Source organism: Crocodylus porosus, unplaced genomic scaffold (genome assembly GCF_001723895.1).
Source record: "Crocodylus porosus isolate Cpor-Errol unplaced genomic scaffold, CroPor_comp1, whole genome shotgun sequence".
NCBI classification, from domain to species: domain Eukaryota; kingdom Metazoa; phylum Chordata; order Crocodylia; family Crocodylidae; genus Crocodylus; species Crocodylus porosus.
In genome coordinates this window covers 38,181,894-38,199,760 of record NW_017728912.1, presented here as the reverse complement: position 1 = coordinate 38,199,760, position 17,867 = coordinate 38,181,894, and the positions used below count along the sequence as shown (strand labels likewise).

Sequence of the window (17,867 nt, the reverse complement as noted above, 5' to 3'; positions counted from 1 at the left end):
ATCTTTCATGCCCTAAGCCTTTAAATTTTGATCTAAAAGGGACAAGTATGGAAGTCTGTATTTAGAAATATAAACAGATACAAGTTATCCTTTGGGTAGTTTTCCCCTCTTTGCCATAAAACATGAGGCCGTTCCTTCTTCCTTTCAAAATGCCAAGAAAATTAAATACAAACAAATCTTACTGCACTACTATAGCTGAAAAACAAAGCACTCAGAAGTGCTCTATTTAGAAGCAGCACTGCCTTTGCAGACATTTCTGATGAGGTCACCTTTATGCTGGTGACTAACTTTCTAGACTCCATCAGCATCATAGTTACAAAAAAACATGCCAGTGTTCAAAAAGCATAATATATGATAAAAACAATCTGAACACTAAAGGACTGATTCTCACCCAGGGAGCTGTGACATGCTAAGGTGCTTAGAAATCCTTTCAAGTATGCTGGAGGATGCCACATCGTCAGGTGTATCCAGGAAAACTTTTATAATCTTTTCTCTGATGCCTGATGACGGGCATTTGTGTTCAAAAGCTTGCAATTAAAGAATTTCTTCTGCAAAAATCTGGTTGGTCTAATAAAAGATATCACCTCTACCATGAGTCCTGGTTGCTTTTTCCTGTAGACCAATACAGCCACAACTTGGATACCTGACTCATGGTTTAACATGCAGTTCATTGGGCTGGGCCCCAGGAGTCAACAGCATTTCAAACCATCATGATCCCACAGCTCAGCACTACTCAGTACATGTGGGTATTCCAGATACCTCCCCGAAAATATCTATTGGTCCCCCTCCCATGACTGCAATCAGGTGTTCTTGTCATGAGTCCTGGGATCCTCCAAAAATGTGTATGCAAATAAGGTGCAGAGTAACCTGCTATGGCTTCACTCACGGAGGGCAGGGCCACAGTAATCATGTTAGTTGAGAGAAGGGGCAACAGAGAGATTCTGGGTGAACTCTTTGGGGCCCCATTTTGTGCTCAGCTATGGGAGTGAAGAAGTCAAAATGTATGCAATATAGTGGCTTACCATGACTTGGAAAAAAAGCTGGCATGGAGGGAGACTGCACTTAATGGACATTATCATATATTGTATTCAGATGGTTGGCACTGACCCAGTCTTGTGGTAGCACTTCATACTTACCAGGGAAACACCATGTATCTGGGTCCATGAAGGCAGTTTTCCTTAAGCCCCAGGGGGATAACTGTTCTTCTGGCATGGTTTATTACTTGCCGAGGTGTTGGGGCTTAAAGTCCACTTTATGGAAAGGGGAGGCTCCTCCCTAACCTGCTTCTGTGGCCATATGGCTGAGGGCAGACGAAACTTAGGGGCATCCAAATCCCAAGCCTCTAGGGTTGGGCCTGCATGTAGGACGCCTGCTAAAAGACTTCGAAAATATCTGAAGCCCCTGGTGGGGGTGGAGGATGTTTGCCAGTTGTAGGTTCTGGACTGACTCATGGATTTGATCTTGATTTGGCTGATTTGCCTTGGAACATGACAAATTTCTTTAAAAAAAACTTACCTGGCAAGGGAAATACCCTGACCAAGGTAATGCAATTAAAATGGCACTGTGTAGTGGAGAGTTGCATCCTTGTCAACTTGTGGGCAGGACTCTCTACCACAGCCTCATGAGAGGATCTTGGCTACACACTGACTTTATGGAAATGGGAGACTTTTTCCTGGCTTGCTACTGCAGCCATATGGCTGAGGGCAAGTGAAACTCGGGGGCATCCAAACCCCAAGTCTCCAGGCCTTGGCGTGCACTTAGGATCCCTGCCAAAGGATTTGGAAGCATCTCAAGCCTCAGGCTGGGGTGGAGAATACTTGCCAGTAGCAGGGCCACACATGGTTCTTGCTTAATTCAAATGGATTTGGATCTGATCTGGCTAATTTCACCTGAGACATGAAAAATTTTCCTTAAAACAAACAAACAAATGAAAAAAAACTTCAGCCTTTTTGGCTGAGATGGGGTCTAAATGGGAGAAGGTGGTGAGGGAGATGCAATGCAAGACCAAGCAGACTGGGGGCATAGGAATGCCAAATATCTTGTATGTTCCTCAGGGCCACGCACATGAGCTGGATCTGCAAGCTGCTGATTAGACCAGAGATGAAAACAGCCTGCTTTGTCAGCGACTATGCAGGGCATCTGCTGAGACAGTGACAGGTATACATACTGCCCAACGGGAGACCATGGACCACGGTGCAGATGTGGTTGTACAAGGTCCTAGATTTGTTCTTAAAACAAATACAACCCACTCAAAGAAGACCCATGCAACCATAACCAACCACCAGAAGATGCAGTAGGCTGACAACTGTGGGCCTGCTCTGTGGTGACAGCTGCCAGGCTGTGTGGGAAAAAACCTTCCATAAGGGCCTATGGCAAAAACACAGGGACTTGAACTGACTAGCAGCCCACTGGGCACTGCCTGTGTGGAAGCTAAGGCACAGGGAGGAACAGAGAAACCAGCCCAACTGTCCCAGGGAAACATGCCAAGGCAGAGCCAAGACCATCAACCACTCCCTGTGGTTCTGCTCATATGCCTAAGAGGTGTGGAGGAAGATAAACTGGCTCCACTAGGTGGTGATGGGAGGGTCAGGATTATGACTGGAGGTGGCACTGTACGGACACCTGACCAAACAATAGAGGTCCCCGTCAGCCCACTTTGATCAGTTCATCTCCTGCATCAGAAGTCCCCAGTGGAGGACCAGGAACCTCCTGCTGTTCTGGCATACAAAGCTCTCAGTCAAGGAATGTTAAGATGGGGCTGAGTGAGGTGCAGACCTACTACCAGAAGACAGTAGGGGAAGATGGAGAAGAGGTAGCAAATATCTGAAAGAGGAGCCCCTGGCAAAGACTGTTCAAGGACTCCTGCCCCTCCTCCTCTGCCTGCCCCGCCCCCAGGGAAAAGGACAGTGAGGATGAGGAAAAAAATGAGGACAGTGAAGAATAAAGTGGATTGAGTGGTGACAGCAATGATTGACAGAGACAACAACAGTGACATTAAGCAACATTAAGTGACAGCAAAATGGATTAAAACTAAAGAATAAAGAATAGAGACTAAGAGATGAACAGCACAATTGTAACAGTGAAGGGAATGCAGATGGGAGCATGGGTATGAAAGTTGCAACAGATATGTGGGTGCATTTATAGTAATTGGTATGTGTTTCTGTAACTCTGTATGTATTTGAAGACTGATAGGGTTGTAGCATACCTATCTATAAACATTTTTTTTTTTTTTTTTTGCAAAAACAAAGTCTCAGCCTTTTTGGCTAAGATCAATTGTAGTAGAATTTTTGGCATCAAGGGCTGGGTGTTAGGGTTGGCTCTGGCCTTTCTGGTCCTGGCCTGAGATTGTAGTACCTCCAGCCCCAGTGCCAGTTCCCTGAGAGAAAACCTGCCTGTTTTCTTTTAAGGACCATAAAAAAAGGGTTCCCATTAGCTTGTTTGTCCAATATGGGGCATGTGTTTTATAGTCATGTTCAACATTAGTTGCATTTAATTAAATTCATAGCTGGTTTCTACTACTGAACACCTCCTGCTTTTGGCAGCAGTTTAACAATAGACTATGTATTTAATGAGGTTTTCTTGTATGCAGTTCTCTCCATGCTGACTGGGGGGAAAATCCTCATCATATATTTGAGTAAATATGGTATATTGGGGCTGGCAGATCTGAACAACACAGTAAGTAGCTGCTGTTCTATCTGGGGTCTCTTCATGACTGCATTACAGCCTGCCACTGCCTGCTACTTCCCAGCTGTCTGCCCCCTGGAGCACAACCCTGGGGTAAAACCTATGCCTTCCAGAAGACAGCTCCTGAACAGCTCTGTTTGCATAAGGGAAGATTGTCAAGGCCTCCTCAACAGCTGATCTGGGTGGTGTTAGAACCAGGGAAATCTTGGTGAAGACCAGGGATGGCCAGCCTGCTGCATATACACCACAAGTGTCATGGGCAACTTCTGTGTGTGTCATGTGGCAGATCAGGAGGGAGATGGGGAACCATTGGGCTGGATAGGGGAGGAAGCAGAAAGCAGGAGTAGCAGACTGAGCAGGGAAAGGGCATGGAAGTGGCACTCAGAGGATGTGGGGCTGATTTGTGGCACACCTGCCAAACATGTTGGCCAGCACTAGTACAGACAAGGCTCCTGCAGGCAGACTTGCTTTGACTGCATCAGCAGTGACCCAGTTCCATGGCAACCCAAGCTGCCTTTTCCCTGGCATTGAGGCCAGTTCAGATGAAGCCTCAGGTAATCTTCCCAAGTGAGCACAAAGACTGGCACCTGCAGCACCCCAAAAAGACTGACATTTGCCCCAGTGGCTGCTACTACCCCCTGAAAGCTCTGAGTTGGGGTTCCTCACTATAGATCATCTGCTACCACCTGTGGAAGCTAAGCAGTCCTGCAGAGTGTGTAGGGACTTCACCTCCAACCATTGAGCTCCCTCCTATTTCAAGGAGAGACACAAGCACTCAGTGAGTTAAAGTCCTCTATGCAGAAAGCTTCTGCGCCCTCCTCTTCACTGACCCTCAGGGACTGCCCTTGAAATTGCACTGCTAGGCTTTAGGAAGGGCCAGCATGCTTTGGCTGATTAATAATCAGCATGGATTACATCTGGAAGGAGTAAAGATGGGAAATGGGTTTTTCATTTCTCTGCTGCTTTTCTGTACCAGTATAAGGCCAGTCAAACAAACCATATAGCTTGATCTTGTGAACATAACTTTGAGGCAGCCCCTTCAACATCTGATTCAAAAGGAAGGATAAGCCAGCCTTGGATGCCATTCCGCAACCCTCTGTCTTCCCTCTCTCCCTTGTGGTCTTTCATGCAAATATCATGACCACAAAGGCTGGGTTCTGACTCACCAGCTCTTTTTTAACGCAGCACTTACTTCAGTGTCCATACAGCCTAGCCTGGGAACAATGACTCTCAAAGTATCTGCTTCTTTCTGCTGGAGTTGGCTGACTTTCTACCTGGCGGCAACTACAGCCCAAGGTAAGGCTTTCGCGTGCTTCATTGGGCACTGGTCCAAGACAGGGTGAGGGAGGAAGCGTGTCCAAATGTAACAGGGCTGCAGCCAGTGGTAAGACCCTAGAAGTAATAAATTTCAAATGTACCTAGACTTTAGAGAGTGTTGGTGTTCATGTGTGGGTGACAGATGGGAGGACTTCTATCTCTGGGGTAGGTTGGGAGAGCCTTGTTCATATGGAGAAGTGCCCCAAGCCATCAGGGGTGCCACTGACTGCACATGGAGCATAAACCATGATTCACTGAGGCAGGGTATCTCTTGAAATCTTAACATACACAAAGTTTCTCTTCCTCAGTTACCATTCTTCCATTTTAAGACCTGTTTTATGAGCTCTGATGTGCTTTTAAACATTGATTTTAAAAAGCTCTGGATTTTTGTCCTCTCCGAACAGCTCTTTCCATTCACTAGGTAAAGTCTGACTCACCTCTAACAGACCTGTAAATTAGTGTCCTAGCACCATGCAAAACCTACCCAACAGATTCCATATCACCAAGCTAAAATGATGGGTGTTTTAAAACCTGAAATTACTACAGGAGCCAGACAAACACAAGCCAGTCAAAGTTTTCACATGCAGTTTTTTAGTTGAACTGGTTACTGCAAATCAGGATGAAGTAGATGCTGGAATTGATTTAAACACATGCTGTAAACCCACATAATTATGAGACTTTGTCTGAAGGGGTGATTAAACAGTAGGTTACACCCAGCCAACAAAATCTCTCTTTGTACCCTTTGCACCAGGTTGGTATTCAAGAGGGAGGAGTGTGCAAGCTGTGACTACTCCAGCTCAGGAACTGCCTCCCTTCTTTCCCACACAGATACTCAGTCAAGACAAACTTCTTGCTCTGGGCTTGGGGACTCCCAGGGTGCGCTGCCCTCTCTATCCATGGGCAGCTGCATGGTTGTAGGCCTGGCAGGTTGAGGCACATCTTGTCCTCTGCTCTCACTTAACAGCATCCAGTAATGTGATCTCCTCAAAGGCACCTTATGGATGCTGAAGCCCAAGCCCGCTTAACATCAAGCTAACGTTTTTGTCCTGGGAAACTCTAATTTCTGGCCTTCCTCTCTTTCAGGTGCCAAACCAAGCTCTGTCCTTGGCCGGCAGAGTAGAGGTGCACTTGTGACACAAGCGCAAGGAGCCTCAGAGCATGTCACAGCTCCAAGACCCACTCTAGCCAGATGCAACATGAGGAGTAAGTATAAGACACTGGCCATTTCCTGCTGGATCAAGTGCCCAGTTACAGAGGACCTGGAACCTGCAGAGGCTGCCCACTGGGATAGGTGTCACGAGGGAAGGGGCTGCCAAAGTCACAAAGGCACCTTGGCATAGAGGGAGGTGCAGGGGGAGCAGGGAAAGAGGAGCCAAGGAACACTCGTGCCCAAGCTACATGCACCCCGTGCTATACAGCCCTCTTTGGTGGATCAGTGGGTTTTTATCCCTGCCCCTGCTACCCAGCGGGCCAGTCCAGTTCATGGCTGTAGCTCAGCTTTATGGAGTGCTTAGGGTGACAACAGCAAATACCAGGCTAGGCTAATAAAATCAGTCACCCATCTATGACTGCAATAGGGAGGCGTCCTCCTATGGTTACAATTTAGCTGGAGTGTTCCTCCCTCCCCTGCCTGTTTCTTGTGGAAGGGCAGGGGAGAGAGGACTTAAGCTGGGCTTCTGGAAGGTTTTAGCTCTGGTGAACAGCAAGAAAAGAGCCTTGCCCATGAAGCCTGACTCCTCCCCTTCCCCAGCTGCTCAGCATCACCAAGGATTACCCAGTCCAAATGGAAACACTTAGGCTCAAATGCCCAGTTCAGCTTCAGCCTCTTCCTGATGGGACAGATCACATGCTCAGCACTGGGAGGTCAGGTCCTGGGCACCACAGGACTCTTGAAGAGCCCTGGAAGTTAGCAGGAAAGAGCAGCTCATCTTCCCTTACCTATGAACACCCAGTAGGGTGCAAAGCCCCTGCAGGAAGAAATCCCGTATTTGCTCCTCCCTTAAGGAGTGCATGCAAGGGTGGGGGTGGGATGACAGTCACTGCAAACCTGCAAAACATGATGGACTACAGGGATGGGAGGGGGTCAGTGAAGCAGCTAGGGGGAAGGGGAAGGATATCCCAGGGCTGCACCTGTGGATTCTGGGACTCTGCTGCAGACGCTGCTCCTGCTGATATACTGAGGGGCAAAGCAGGACTGGATCTAATGAACTTGGAGTGAGGCACAGACATGAGGGTACTTTGGGGGTAATGGGAGTTCTGGAAACCTGAGGGGGGTATTCAAAATTAAAGTGGGTGTGCAAGGGAGGCAGGAAGGGGCAGTGCCTCCAGATCATCCTGGCTCCTTCTTGCCCCTGAAGTCTTCCCCTGGCTGGCAGGGAGTCTCTATAGCAAATGACCTAGGGCAGCAGAAGGAATCCAGTTCCCTGCAACTCTTAGCAAACCTGCAAAAAGGGGAATTGTTGGTTAGCAACCTTGCAGCTCTAGAGAGGAGATAATCTCCTTGGGGCCACACCTGCCTGCCACCAAACCCTGGCCGGACACATTTCAGGAGTCTATCAGGAAAGAAACTCCATCCTTGAATGCCTCCTAACACCAGACTAGAGCTCCTGTCCCTCCTGTGGGCTGCTGGAGGTGGGAGACTCCCTGCTGTGCAGCATAGGCCAGAATGGGGTATTTAGGCAACTTGGCGCACACAGCACTAAAGAACATTCAGGGTGCAAAGTCAATCACCCTGGAGTTGAGGAATGCCAGCACCTTCCCAGCTCTTGTTTTCTTTTTGTTCATTCAACGTGTGGTTTCAGCCCTGGCATGCTGTAGTCCAAGCAAAGCTCGATTTGAAGGCAAAGTTAACTGCCTTGCACTATTTCCTATGGTGCTCCTCACTGAAACATATCCAAGAGTCTTGAACTTTCATTTATCCTCATTCTCAGTCAGAAGTGGCTTAGCAAGTGGTGTTGGTTTTTGTCAGTTTGTATATACATTTCAGTTCATTAACAGAGGTTTTAAAATCTACCTTCCCTCAGAGCTAAAGCGAGCCAGCCCATATGACCCAGGTCTTACTGGCTACGATCCCCGGGAAGGTGACTGTGAGATTATTCCAATAACTCCTGCAGTGACCCCACCCGAGTCAGTTTCTCCAACAGAAGCCACAATCAAAGCTGTTATCAAGGCACCTCAGAGACTACCAGTGGTTCCAGGGACAGGACCCAGGCTCTTCTACATCATTCCCAATCCCTCATATGGAAGATACATCTTTTATGCCCCCTTTCAGGTCCCTTTGTATTCCAGAAGTTATGTCCCAGTTAAACGAGGACCCTATAGTTACAAATATATTTCACCTGTCAAATCACAAAGGGCTGGCTCATCTGAAGAATGGAGGAGGAAGAGGGAGGCTCCTACAATACTTGGAAAGGAAGGGTTGATGAAGGACCCCAAGCAAAAACCAGATTCTGCTTTGTACGTCCACTCTCTCAAGCACATAGCACCTACTAACCTCGAGGTTGAAGGTACCAATTGAAAAAGGACCAGGAACAGCATTGTCTACTGCTGTAGAGATGAATGAACGTTTGATGTAACATGACAATTCCTAAGGTATTTTAAATATTAGCTTCTTGTATGATGGTAGAGGCAGCTCTAGGGGAGCACAGCTGGTTGCCCTTGCTCATAGCTAGTTACATGACACCTGTGGCCAGCAGGGAATTTCTCCTCTGAATATGACCTGACTGACTTGGACAGCCTCAGGAATGGCAGCAAAAATAGAGATGAAATAGGAAGCAAAGCTGTTAGGGTGAACCACTCAGTCAATCTGTTGCTTGTACAGATGATACTCACTTTACAAAACAGAGTAGTCATTACTGACACCTGTGCACTAGCGGCAATTAAACATCGCACAGTACTTGGGAGCACTGTGGCCTTTGTGCAACACTTCCAAGCTCTGTTCTGTGTCAGTCTGAAACTATACTAATGCATAGTGAAATATTTTGGGAATAGGAGACGGAGGTGGGGCAAGGGGCTGGCTAGTCGATGAAATCTTCATGCTCACCAGTTAATTGAGAGAGATTTACGATGACACTTCCCTTCAGCTGAAATCTGTTTTAGAGAAATAGTTTTATAATGCAGTCTTGTGTGCTGCTACTGAAATGGTATGTTGTAATTGTAGTAGGTCATGTACAGGCATTGCCATAACCAGTTGTGGAAAGACAGCGCTACAAATACAACCCCCCACCTTCTGCTCTGAAGCCACTACATAAATAAGACCCCGCCTTTGCAACTTCTTAAGCACATTCTTTTCTTTAAGCTCATGAATAAACTTATTTCAGTCAACAGGACTGCTCCTTGGCTTGAAATTAAAGATCTGCAGAGGTAATTGCAGGATTAAGGCTGGAATCACTTTGCAGTAGTTTAAATTAATCTGTAATAAAATGTGAAGCTAACTGAAAACGCAGAAAGCATGGCAGGCATTCATGGGAACTCAGATATTGCAGCCAAAAAAATCCAGCATTGTTTTTTTGCAATTGTTCCTTCAATAAGCCTTCACAGTGATCTCCTCCAGAATCTTGTAACTATTGGATTTGGATTTAAATGCATATATGACAGGTGACACTCCTTTCCTCCTAGTCTTCATCACTGGTGATAATACTTGATAATGCTAATAAAAATATTACTGTTGTTAAATGTACTGAATGTGTGAGGATCAATGGAACACTGAATCAATGGCAAAGGACACACAGTACCCTATTCCAGGCCATCAGCTATCCATGAGTGGACAGGGCTTAGGATAGAATCAAGAAATGTTAGAAAAATAGGGCTGGAAGACCTCTCAGGAACTCATCTAGTTCACCCCTTTTCTCCAAACAGGATCCTCCCCATCTAAAACTTCCCACCAAGTGTTGGTCTCCCCTGCTCTTAAAAACTTCCAGCGACAGAAATTGCACAGCCTCTCTCAGTAATGCTAAACCACCCACAGAGTCAAAGTTTTTTCTAGTAGCCAACCCAAATATCCTGTTCCGCAGTTTCAGTCTATTATTTCTCATCGTGTCCCACTGGAGACAAAGTACTGTAATTTTTCCAACAACCCTTTTTTAAGTAAAGACTTATCAAATCCCCTTCTCATGTAAAATACACGTTTACAAAAATAAGCTGATAACCAGAATGGACTTTGGAGATCCTTTTATTTACAAAAATTAAAATGTACATGTTTAAATAGTGCATAGGCACAATGCTTTAAAAGAAAAAGTCAAAGTGGTGACATTAATACCCTATTTTGCAGTAACCTTCTGAAAGAAATGGTACTACCTTGAAGAGGCAGACAGGTGCTTGAGCAAATTAAGTTGTAAAAAGACATTCAAGGGGGACACCAAAAGTGTGCAATTCCCAGGAGAAGGGGAACTGATTCTACATTGAGCAGAACAGCTCAGAGATGAAGGAAGCCATACCTCAAGCACAGAACGGTCAGCACTGGGAGTTAACAAATATTTCTGTCCTACACCCCAGTACTGCTATTCTCACATACATCTGCCTCTTCTGCAGGCAAAACTAAACATCCAGGAGGTTAAACACACCTTGACTTAAACAGCTAACAGAGACCATTTTCTTTAATGCATACCCACCCTTTCTTGACAGAGACACCAATGGGACATTCAGCCTTAAAAAAAAGCAAAAGCTGTTTCGGACTCTAATGCCCTTACTTCTGTGTCCCTTCCCCATCTTTATGATCTTACTGTTGCATTATTCTATCTGTAGCTGTATGGGTAATCCATGCAAAGACTAATGGGAGCAGTTCAAGTGTATGTAGTGTGAGATGCTATCAAATACAAAGTAGGTGAGTTAAACTGATTTGCTTCCTCCTCATCTTGAACTTAGTTATTCACCTGGCACTTGCCACAAAGCTGTAAGTTTTACACTTAAGGTATTCCCTTAGCATGAGTCGCATGTTCCCTCAGAGCCAAATAATTTTAATAGGCTCGGTTTAGCCCCCAAGACAGTCATCCACAGTTGAGGAGAAGCAGCAGAACAAATGACCAAACACATACTGTTAAATGCTGACTAGGACTCCAGGGAGAATGCAGAATAGTTAGATCAATCTATACATCTTATATAGGCAGATATAGTTCTTTGGGTAAATCAGATATCTTTATTAGACCAACTAAAATAGTTGGGGAAACTCTTCTTTGTAAGCAAATCTGCATTTTCACTGGCTGGCATTCTTGCATGCTGGCCTCTGGCTTCTATTCTGTTCCACCCAGGAACAGCACAAAACAACTGCAGATGCTTCCTCTGCCTGAAGAAGGGTGTTTGTACACAAAAGCTTGCAAAGAAGAATTTTCCCAACTATTTTAGTTGGTTTAATAAAAGATATCTGATTTACCCAAAGAACCTTGTCTGCCTACATCCTTAGACCATCTTATATAGGAACTTCTGCTTCTTGAGTAGACAAAAAAATGCTGTAGGCATTTCTGACAAGGGGAGGGCTTAGGTCAAGGCAGAGGTCACTGCTCAGCTGCACATATGAAGTGTTCAGTATCTCGGCCATGTCAGTACTTAACCACTCAAGAACTTGCATTTCTGCCCTTAGCAGAGGTCAGTTAGACAAAGCAGCTGTATTTCTCTGAACTCCAAGTTCCACCTCTTTCCCCTATTATCCATCAACAGCTGCCTTTTACCATCTGAAGAACCCAAGTCAAGATCTTGTCCTGTGCCAGCAAAGGCACCAGCTTAAGACCCAGCTGCAATGCTGTCTTCCACTTAGTGGTCAACCAGAACAGAAGGCCCATTTGTCAAATGTTGTATGGAACTGGATCCAAGCTGTGCCCAAGAGTGCTTGCAAACGGCTGAGTTAGTGGCAGGGTAAGCAGGATGATTAGGGACTCACCTCCCTTCAGCAAAGAGACTGTGCATCATTCATATATGGAGATGCACATGGAGAACTCCCATTATTTTAGGCACCTGCACGGAGAAAGAAGAGACAGAATACATGAGCACAGTACAGTTACTCAGTGAACATATTTCTCATTTATATTTTTCTCCAATTTCATTCTTTGCCACTTTTGATGCTCTACATCTTTTTTTCATTCTGTTTTCTGTGAGCTATGGCTGATTGTGTAAATGTAAATTACTACCAAGACATTCCCATTAGTAATGTTTGGGAGTCCAGCTGTAACAAAAACATAATTTCTTATTTAAATAGCAGAAGTAAAGAAACCATCTTAGCCGTGGGAGACACTTTATGAAGCCAGGTACCCCATAACACACGGTTAAAGCACTTTATGAAGACAGCCACTGTTCCTCAAAAAGGAAAAGGGCATGAGAGACCGAGAACTGTAACAATACAAATGAGGACAGAGAAAACAAAGTAAAACAATGGCATGACAGCATCCTCATGACTATTTATATTCAAAAGTGATTAACCCTTTCACCCCTCCCCCCAAATATGTGTACTTGTCATGAGTCTCCCTTCAAAACCTCCAAAGCTTGCTTGTGAGGGCAAAGACTTTATACTTAGGTAAAGAAAGAAAGAACAAACAGCAGTATACTTTCAGACAGACCAGGTAACCCCAAGTTATGTCACTAACAGCATGGGGCTCATAATCGATTATAAGTATGTAATAAGAAGAGACATTAATGAAATAGGAATGTGCCACAGCTCTTACAAACATAAACATAGTCAGGGGATAACATAATAAGCCAATGCATTTTGCTGTTGGGTATGGTAACTATCTTTCCAAGAGAGGTATGCATTCCATTCATTTCTTCTTCCCCTATAATGCCCAATACCTTGGCTCAGTTGCACAAAAATACACTTAGGGTGACAGTGTACATGGAATGTTGGAGCATGCCACAGGGTGAGGGGCCTATTCACAGACACACGTGGCACTAGGACAGTAGGACATGTTCCAAACATGGGTGCCCCTTGACTGAATGTAAAGTAGTGATGTTTCTCCAGCAAAACCACAAACAGGACCATTTCTTGCAAAGTAACCTGTCTGAAAGGCAACAGGAAGCTGAGCTCCAGACACTGGACCCATCTACATGCGCATATAAAAGTGAAGCAAACTCTGGAGTGTATCACACAAGAGTTTATTGCAATACTCTCCAGAGTTCATTGCTTCCAGGTGCCACATTTACACATGCACCCAGAACTGCAACATGCTAAGCCATGTTAGAGCAGCTCTGGCTGATAAAAGGCCCACGAGGTCAGTCTGCCAGCTTAGGGTTGCTCCAACCCGGCTCAATGCACTGCGGAGGGGCTGGCTGGGACAAGAAGGTATTTCAGTGCAGGGCTACCCAGCAGGCAACCTCTGTGCTGAAGGACCCTCATGCTCTAGCCAGCCATGTCAGCATCTACATGTGCGTTGCTGTACACAAAAAAACTCCACAGCAGGATAGAACTTGTATTTACAAGTACTATCCTGCTGTGGAGTAAATTAGTTTACTCCAGCCTAATAGGAACACATGTAGACACTGAGACACTTGATGAGGAGCTAATTAGGCAACTCAGCAGTCAACATCTCATGTAGAAACACCCAGTACTACATACCTGCCAAAAGTTAACAGCATCCCATTGTCTTCTAGGTTAGTGTTCTACCCTGGGGAAGTTGGCTTCTGAAGCATCTGTCAGTGATGTTCCTGATATCTGTGGATCAGGAAAGGAGCAGTAATTCCTGGTGGTGTTATTGCAGTGTAAAATCAATTACCAAAACCTCCTTAGGACACATGTGCAATCCTCACAGAAAGATTTTTGTGCAAAAAGCAATCAGCATACCTGAGCTATGCACGTTTTTAGACACCTACCACACTGTCAAAAATTACTAGTCTCCTAGAAATGCTTGGCAGAACTGTTTCAAGTTTCATTTGCATGCTTGAAGGCATTCCTATTACTAAAAAATTGCAAAAAAACCCTGTCTGTGACTCATTCCCCCTAACCACGTCCCACTGCTCCTCCTCCCCTTTTTCTTCGTCTAAAATGTCCACACCATTTCTGCTAAAACTATCCAGAACTCCCTGGTTCATCTTCCTGACTGACTGTATGACCACTCAATTTCAGTTCACATTTTTGGAAGCAGCATACTGTGTAGGACTGTGCCAAACAGTTCTGGAAAATAGGTGAAAACTCACTCCCATGATTTGGGGCTTCACTGTGAACCCCAAGTTTGGTGCAGGATTGCCTAAAGATAATTCCAAGACCTTTATTCCTGTTGGACCCCATAACCAACTCCTGAGCGAGTTTAAAACATTAGGCCCCCACAGGTTCTCCTGCTGATGGCTTTGGACATTCCAGCATGCAACAGGCTTGCAGCAGTGAGGCCAGCCAGAACTTTTTGCATCTCACTACTTCTAACATCCTTTGAAACCCTTGAAAGAAAGGACCAAGAGCAGCACAAAGCATTTTGTTTTTTCCTCACCTGCTGCAATGCCAGGCTGGGGTTATGAAGATCAATGGTGGCAAGGGATGGGATGCGGGACTCTGAGACTATTTTGTTTTCCTTTTTGACCAATCTAGAATTTCGAGCTGCAGAAAGAAAAGTAATAACAAAACTCATGCACTGACTGCTATGGATTTTTTTTTTGTTAGCTTAAACAAACAAAGTTAATATTTCCCTCATGGGAAGAAATTGTCTCATGCTAGCACGATAAAAAAAACATAGCTGCTTATAACTCGGATTGCTTCCACTCACTGATTTATAATTCATCTTTAATTGAGAGGAAATTGAAGCGCGTACCATCCGCTCCTTTGAGTTCAGGGAGATGACTGTAGTTTAGCTCTGGCAAACGCACATCTACCTTTGAGAATTCCCATCTTTTCTTATTTGCTTGAAGGACGTTCTTGTCATTTGAGACCTGTTTCCAAGGGATTGATTTGCATGAGTCATGTGTGACTTCAGTTTTACTTTTCAAAACAAGTAGGAGATGCTGTGCTATGTGGGACTTATACCAGGGTCAGAGTACCAGGAAAAAAAAAAAAGTCCTTTGCTCCCTTCAAAAACTATTCTGTTCAGGGGACCATAGCCCATATTTTCAAAAACTGAAACATTTAAAGAAGGTGCCAGCAATTTGACAAACCAAGAGATGGGTCCTGATTATGCTTTATTCAAGGCACTTCTTCTGCTTACACAAGGAGGATTTTTGTTGTTAACAACAGCCCTATGTCTTAAAAGTAAATGATCTTTGAGGCCACTTGTTTTCATAAAAAATGTTATCACTTTTCCAATCTGACCATATATGCCACAGACCATCCATCCTAAATGTGAACCCGATAGTAGACCTACTCACCACAGCAAACACTTCAAGCTTTTGCCTACTAGAGCAGGAAGTTGTATTTGTACCAGGTCTAGAAGACCATATGTGTATAGCTCTGCTCCTCAGACAGCCAATTTCACTAACATTCTAGATAGAGCATATGCTTTATATAACAAAGGATTATGCATGAGAGCCCAAAAACAACAGAAGGAAGATTGCCTTCAATAACTTGAAAACCAGACATGCAGAGAAGGTTGAAATAAAAAAAAGCATTAATGACACTGAGGAAAATCTTTAGTTAAGAAAGCACTGGATTATCTACAGGAGTAAGAGAAAGCTTACCGAGGAGGCCAAATTTACATTGTAATGGCCTGCTGGAGAATGTTTCCCTTGTTTTATTAAAGGGTTTAAGTATTTTTTAGTCTTCTCCTCAGCCCTATAAACAAATAACAATAGAACATTTCAATCAGAATTAGATAAAACAGAGTTAAATACATTTTAATATAAAAGAAACTTTATATAATGAAAGATATCTAGAAGACACAGATTATATAAAAGACAATGCATTTTGAGATGTGGCTCTAGCACATATCCACAGTCAAGCTATTAGTATATAGTATGCACAGTTCTGCTATTCTAGTCCTGGATCAGTGAAATAAGCCCTACCAGCCAACATCAATCTCCTGTCTAACAGAGGTGCCAAGATATGGCATTTGCTGGGATTCATTTTCAAAAATCTGTCCCCTAACACTGGTATCCAAGAAGACTCTTACTAACAAAGTGCACTCCCTGTAGGGTTTGTATTAGCCACTCAGACTAAAATCCCATCATTCTTGTTCACTGGTGGCATCTCAGAACTTCAGATCCAGAGCACATCTAGCCATTACACGTATGTCTTCACCGAACACTTTGCCCTGCTTTTAGACCAAATTCCCCTGTGCTGACCACAAAGATAAATCTCTGTCTGGGCTTGGAGATACTTCAACCATGGTGTTAGCTACATGCTAGTTTGTGTAGGTTGAAGCACAGTCTCCACTTTAACTCAGGGTGGACTGTACTCACTTTGCAGTGAGGATGAAGCGGGAAAAAAAAATTACTCAAGTATTCAAAGTGGCCTTCCCACAGTACCTCCTGAAGGACAGACAAGTTTTCCCCCAACCAACCAACCCACCCACCCAAGCATATCTTGCACCACAAAGAACAAATCTTCATACCTGTAACTATGGCTTCCAGAAATGGACCCCATCCCAGAGTTTACCCCAATGCTGGGTGTGATGGTGGACAGGTTCTGCAGAATGGGGGGAATAACCATGCTGGGATTCTTAGTGTAGTCTAGGCTGCTGCTGGAATCTTTCATGCTCATCGGAGGAACCGATTTGAACTGACTCGTTCCACTGTCATACAGGCAGCTCACATTGGAAGATCTGTCAGGTTTCTCCATGTCCACTTTGGACAGTTTCACTTTGAACAGCTTAGAGTCTCTGTTTTTTGGATCAATGTTGAAGTCCTGTTTAAGAATAGAAGTGTCACTCCACTTATTGGGTACAATAGAGCTACATTTAAAATTAGCTTATTGCAGCATGTGCAAAAGGGAACACAAGATAGATACTTTGGAGTCTGGGCCGGTCTGGGAAAAAAAGGCTTAATCTTCTGAAGAAAACATTGAGAAAAGGGAGCAATCACAATTCACAGGTGCCACTCCACACAAAATGTGAGAAATGCAGAAGTAAAGGACAAAAAATTTGGATCAGTTCCTGAAACATGTAAGAAACTTAAAAAGTCATGCCCAGCCCCTAGCAACATGGCATACACACAACAAAAGCATCTGGGCACTCCTCTCTTTCAACCAGGGCAAGGTACATGTACAAGCCTCTATCGTACCCTTACCTAGTGGATGCAACATGTTTATGTTTGAAATGAGCAGCCAGGTCTAAAAAAAAGGGTATTTGAGGCCACTTTTTTTTTTGAAAATGTTAGTTTATTCTGATTTTTGCTTGACACCAAACTCTAGGAGCATTTCCATCCCCAAAAACTGCCCAGACCAAAGGAATCTGGAGTACCAACCACAGGCCTGAAACAATATTCACTCACTGGTATTCTGAGACAGCAATTGCTCACACATTTGTAGAGTGAGGCATGATCACTTGAGATGCTAAACTGAGGGCTGGCTCTGGGTTAGAAGGTGCACTCATTGGTGCTTTGAACAGAAGGTTAAGCTGGAGGCAGTTAAGAAAGAACAGAGATATTCTTAGGTGCTTCCAAAGAACCTGACCACGAAATGCGCCCGAGGTCAACTCAAGATTGAACCCTCCATCTAATGGAATTTACAGTTGAATTGTCTCAGTGTTTGGGATAGGAATTTATTCCAACCAAGCAGCAAGTCAATGTTCTGTTTTGCATGCTCAGTTCATTTACATACTTTAGTGACTCCTCACTACCATTCTGGCTGGTTGGCAAATAATCAGTCTCATCCTATTTTACAGGCTGGAAACTAGTGGGGGGGAACTGATAAAGATTTTTGGGGCCAATAGCTATTATTAACGAGTCATATTGGCCAATACCAATCTGATTGCCAATATGCTGCCCAGTAATGGGTAAGTCTGTTGTGGGGGGCGAAAGCAGGGGGAGGG

The 17,867-nt window shown here is 44.5% G+C and overlaps 2 protein-coding genes across 2 annotated transcripts in view; one reads left to right on the top strand and one right to left on the bottom strand.

Moving 5' to 3' along the window:
• The first annotated feature begins 4,788 nt into the window (after positions 1-4,788).
• LOC109309517 lies at positions 4,789-9,679 on the top strand. Its single transcript, XM_019534302.1, has 3 exons — positions 4,789-4,980; positions 6,085-6,204; positions 8,025-9,679. The coding sequence occupies exons 1-3, from the start codon at positions 4,908-4,910 to the stop codon at positions 8,516-8,518; spliced, it is 687 nt and encodes a 228-aa protein (XP_019389847.1). The 5' UTR covers positions 4,789-4,907; the 3' UTR covers positions 8,519-9,679.
• Positions 9,680-11,331: 1,652 nt separating this feature from the next.
• CDKL2 (cyclin dependent kinase like 2) overlaps positions 11,332-17,867 on the bottom strand; it is a 50,123-nt gene continuing 43,587 nt past the window's right edge. The window contains exons 8-13 of the mRNA XM_019534301.1: positions 16,452-16,744; positions 15,580-15,673; positions 14,721-14,838; positions 14,403-14,509; positions 13,538-13,633; positions 11,332-11,946 (exon numbers count right to left, since the gene is read on the bottom strand). Coding sequence (XP_019389846.1) covers positions 13,574-13,633; positions 14,403-14,509; positions 14,721-14,838; positions 15,580-15,673; positions 16,452-16,744 — 672 coding nt within the window. The 3' untranslated portion in view covers positions 11,332-11,946; positions 13,538-13,573. The remainder of the gene's footprint in view (positions 11,947-13,537; positions 13,634-14,402; positions 14,510-14,720; positions 14,839-15,579; positions 15,674-16,451; positions 16,745-17,867) is intronic.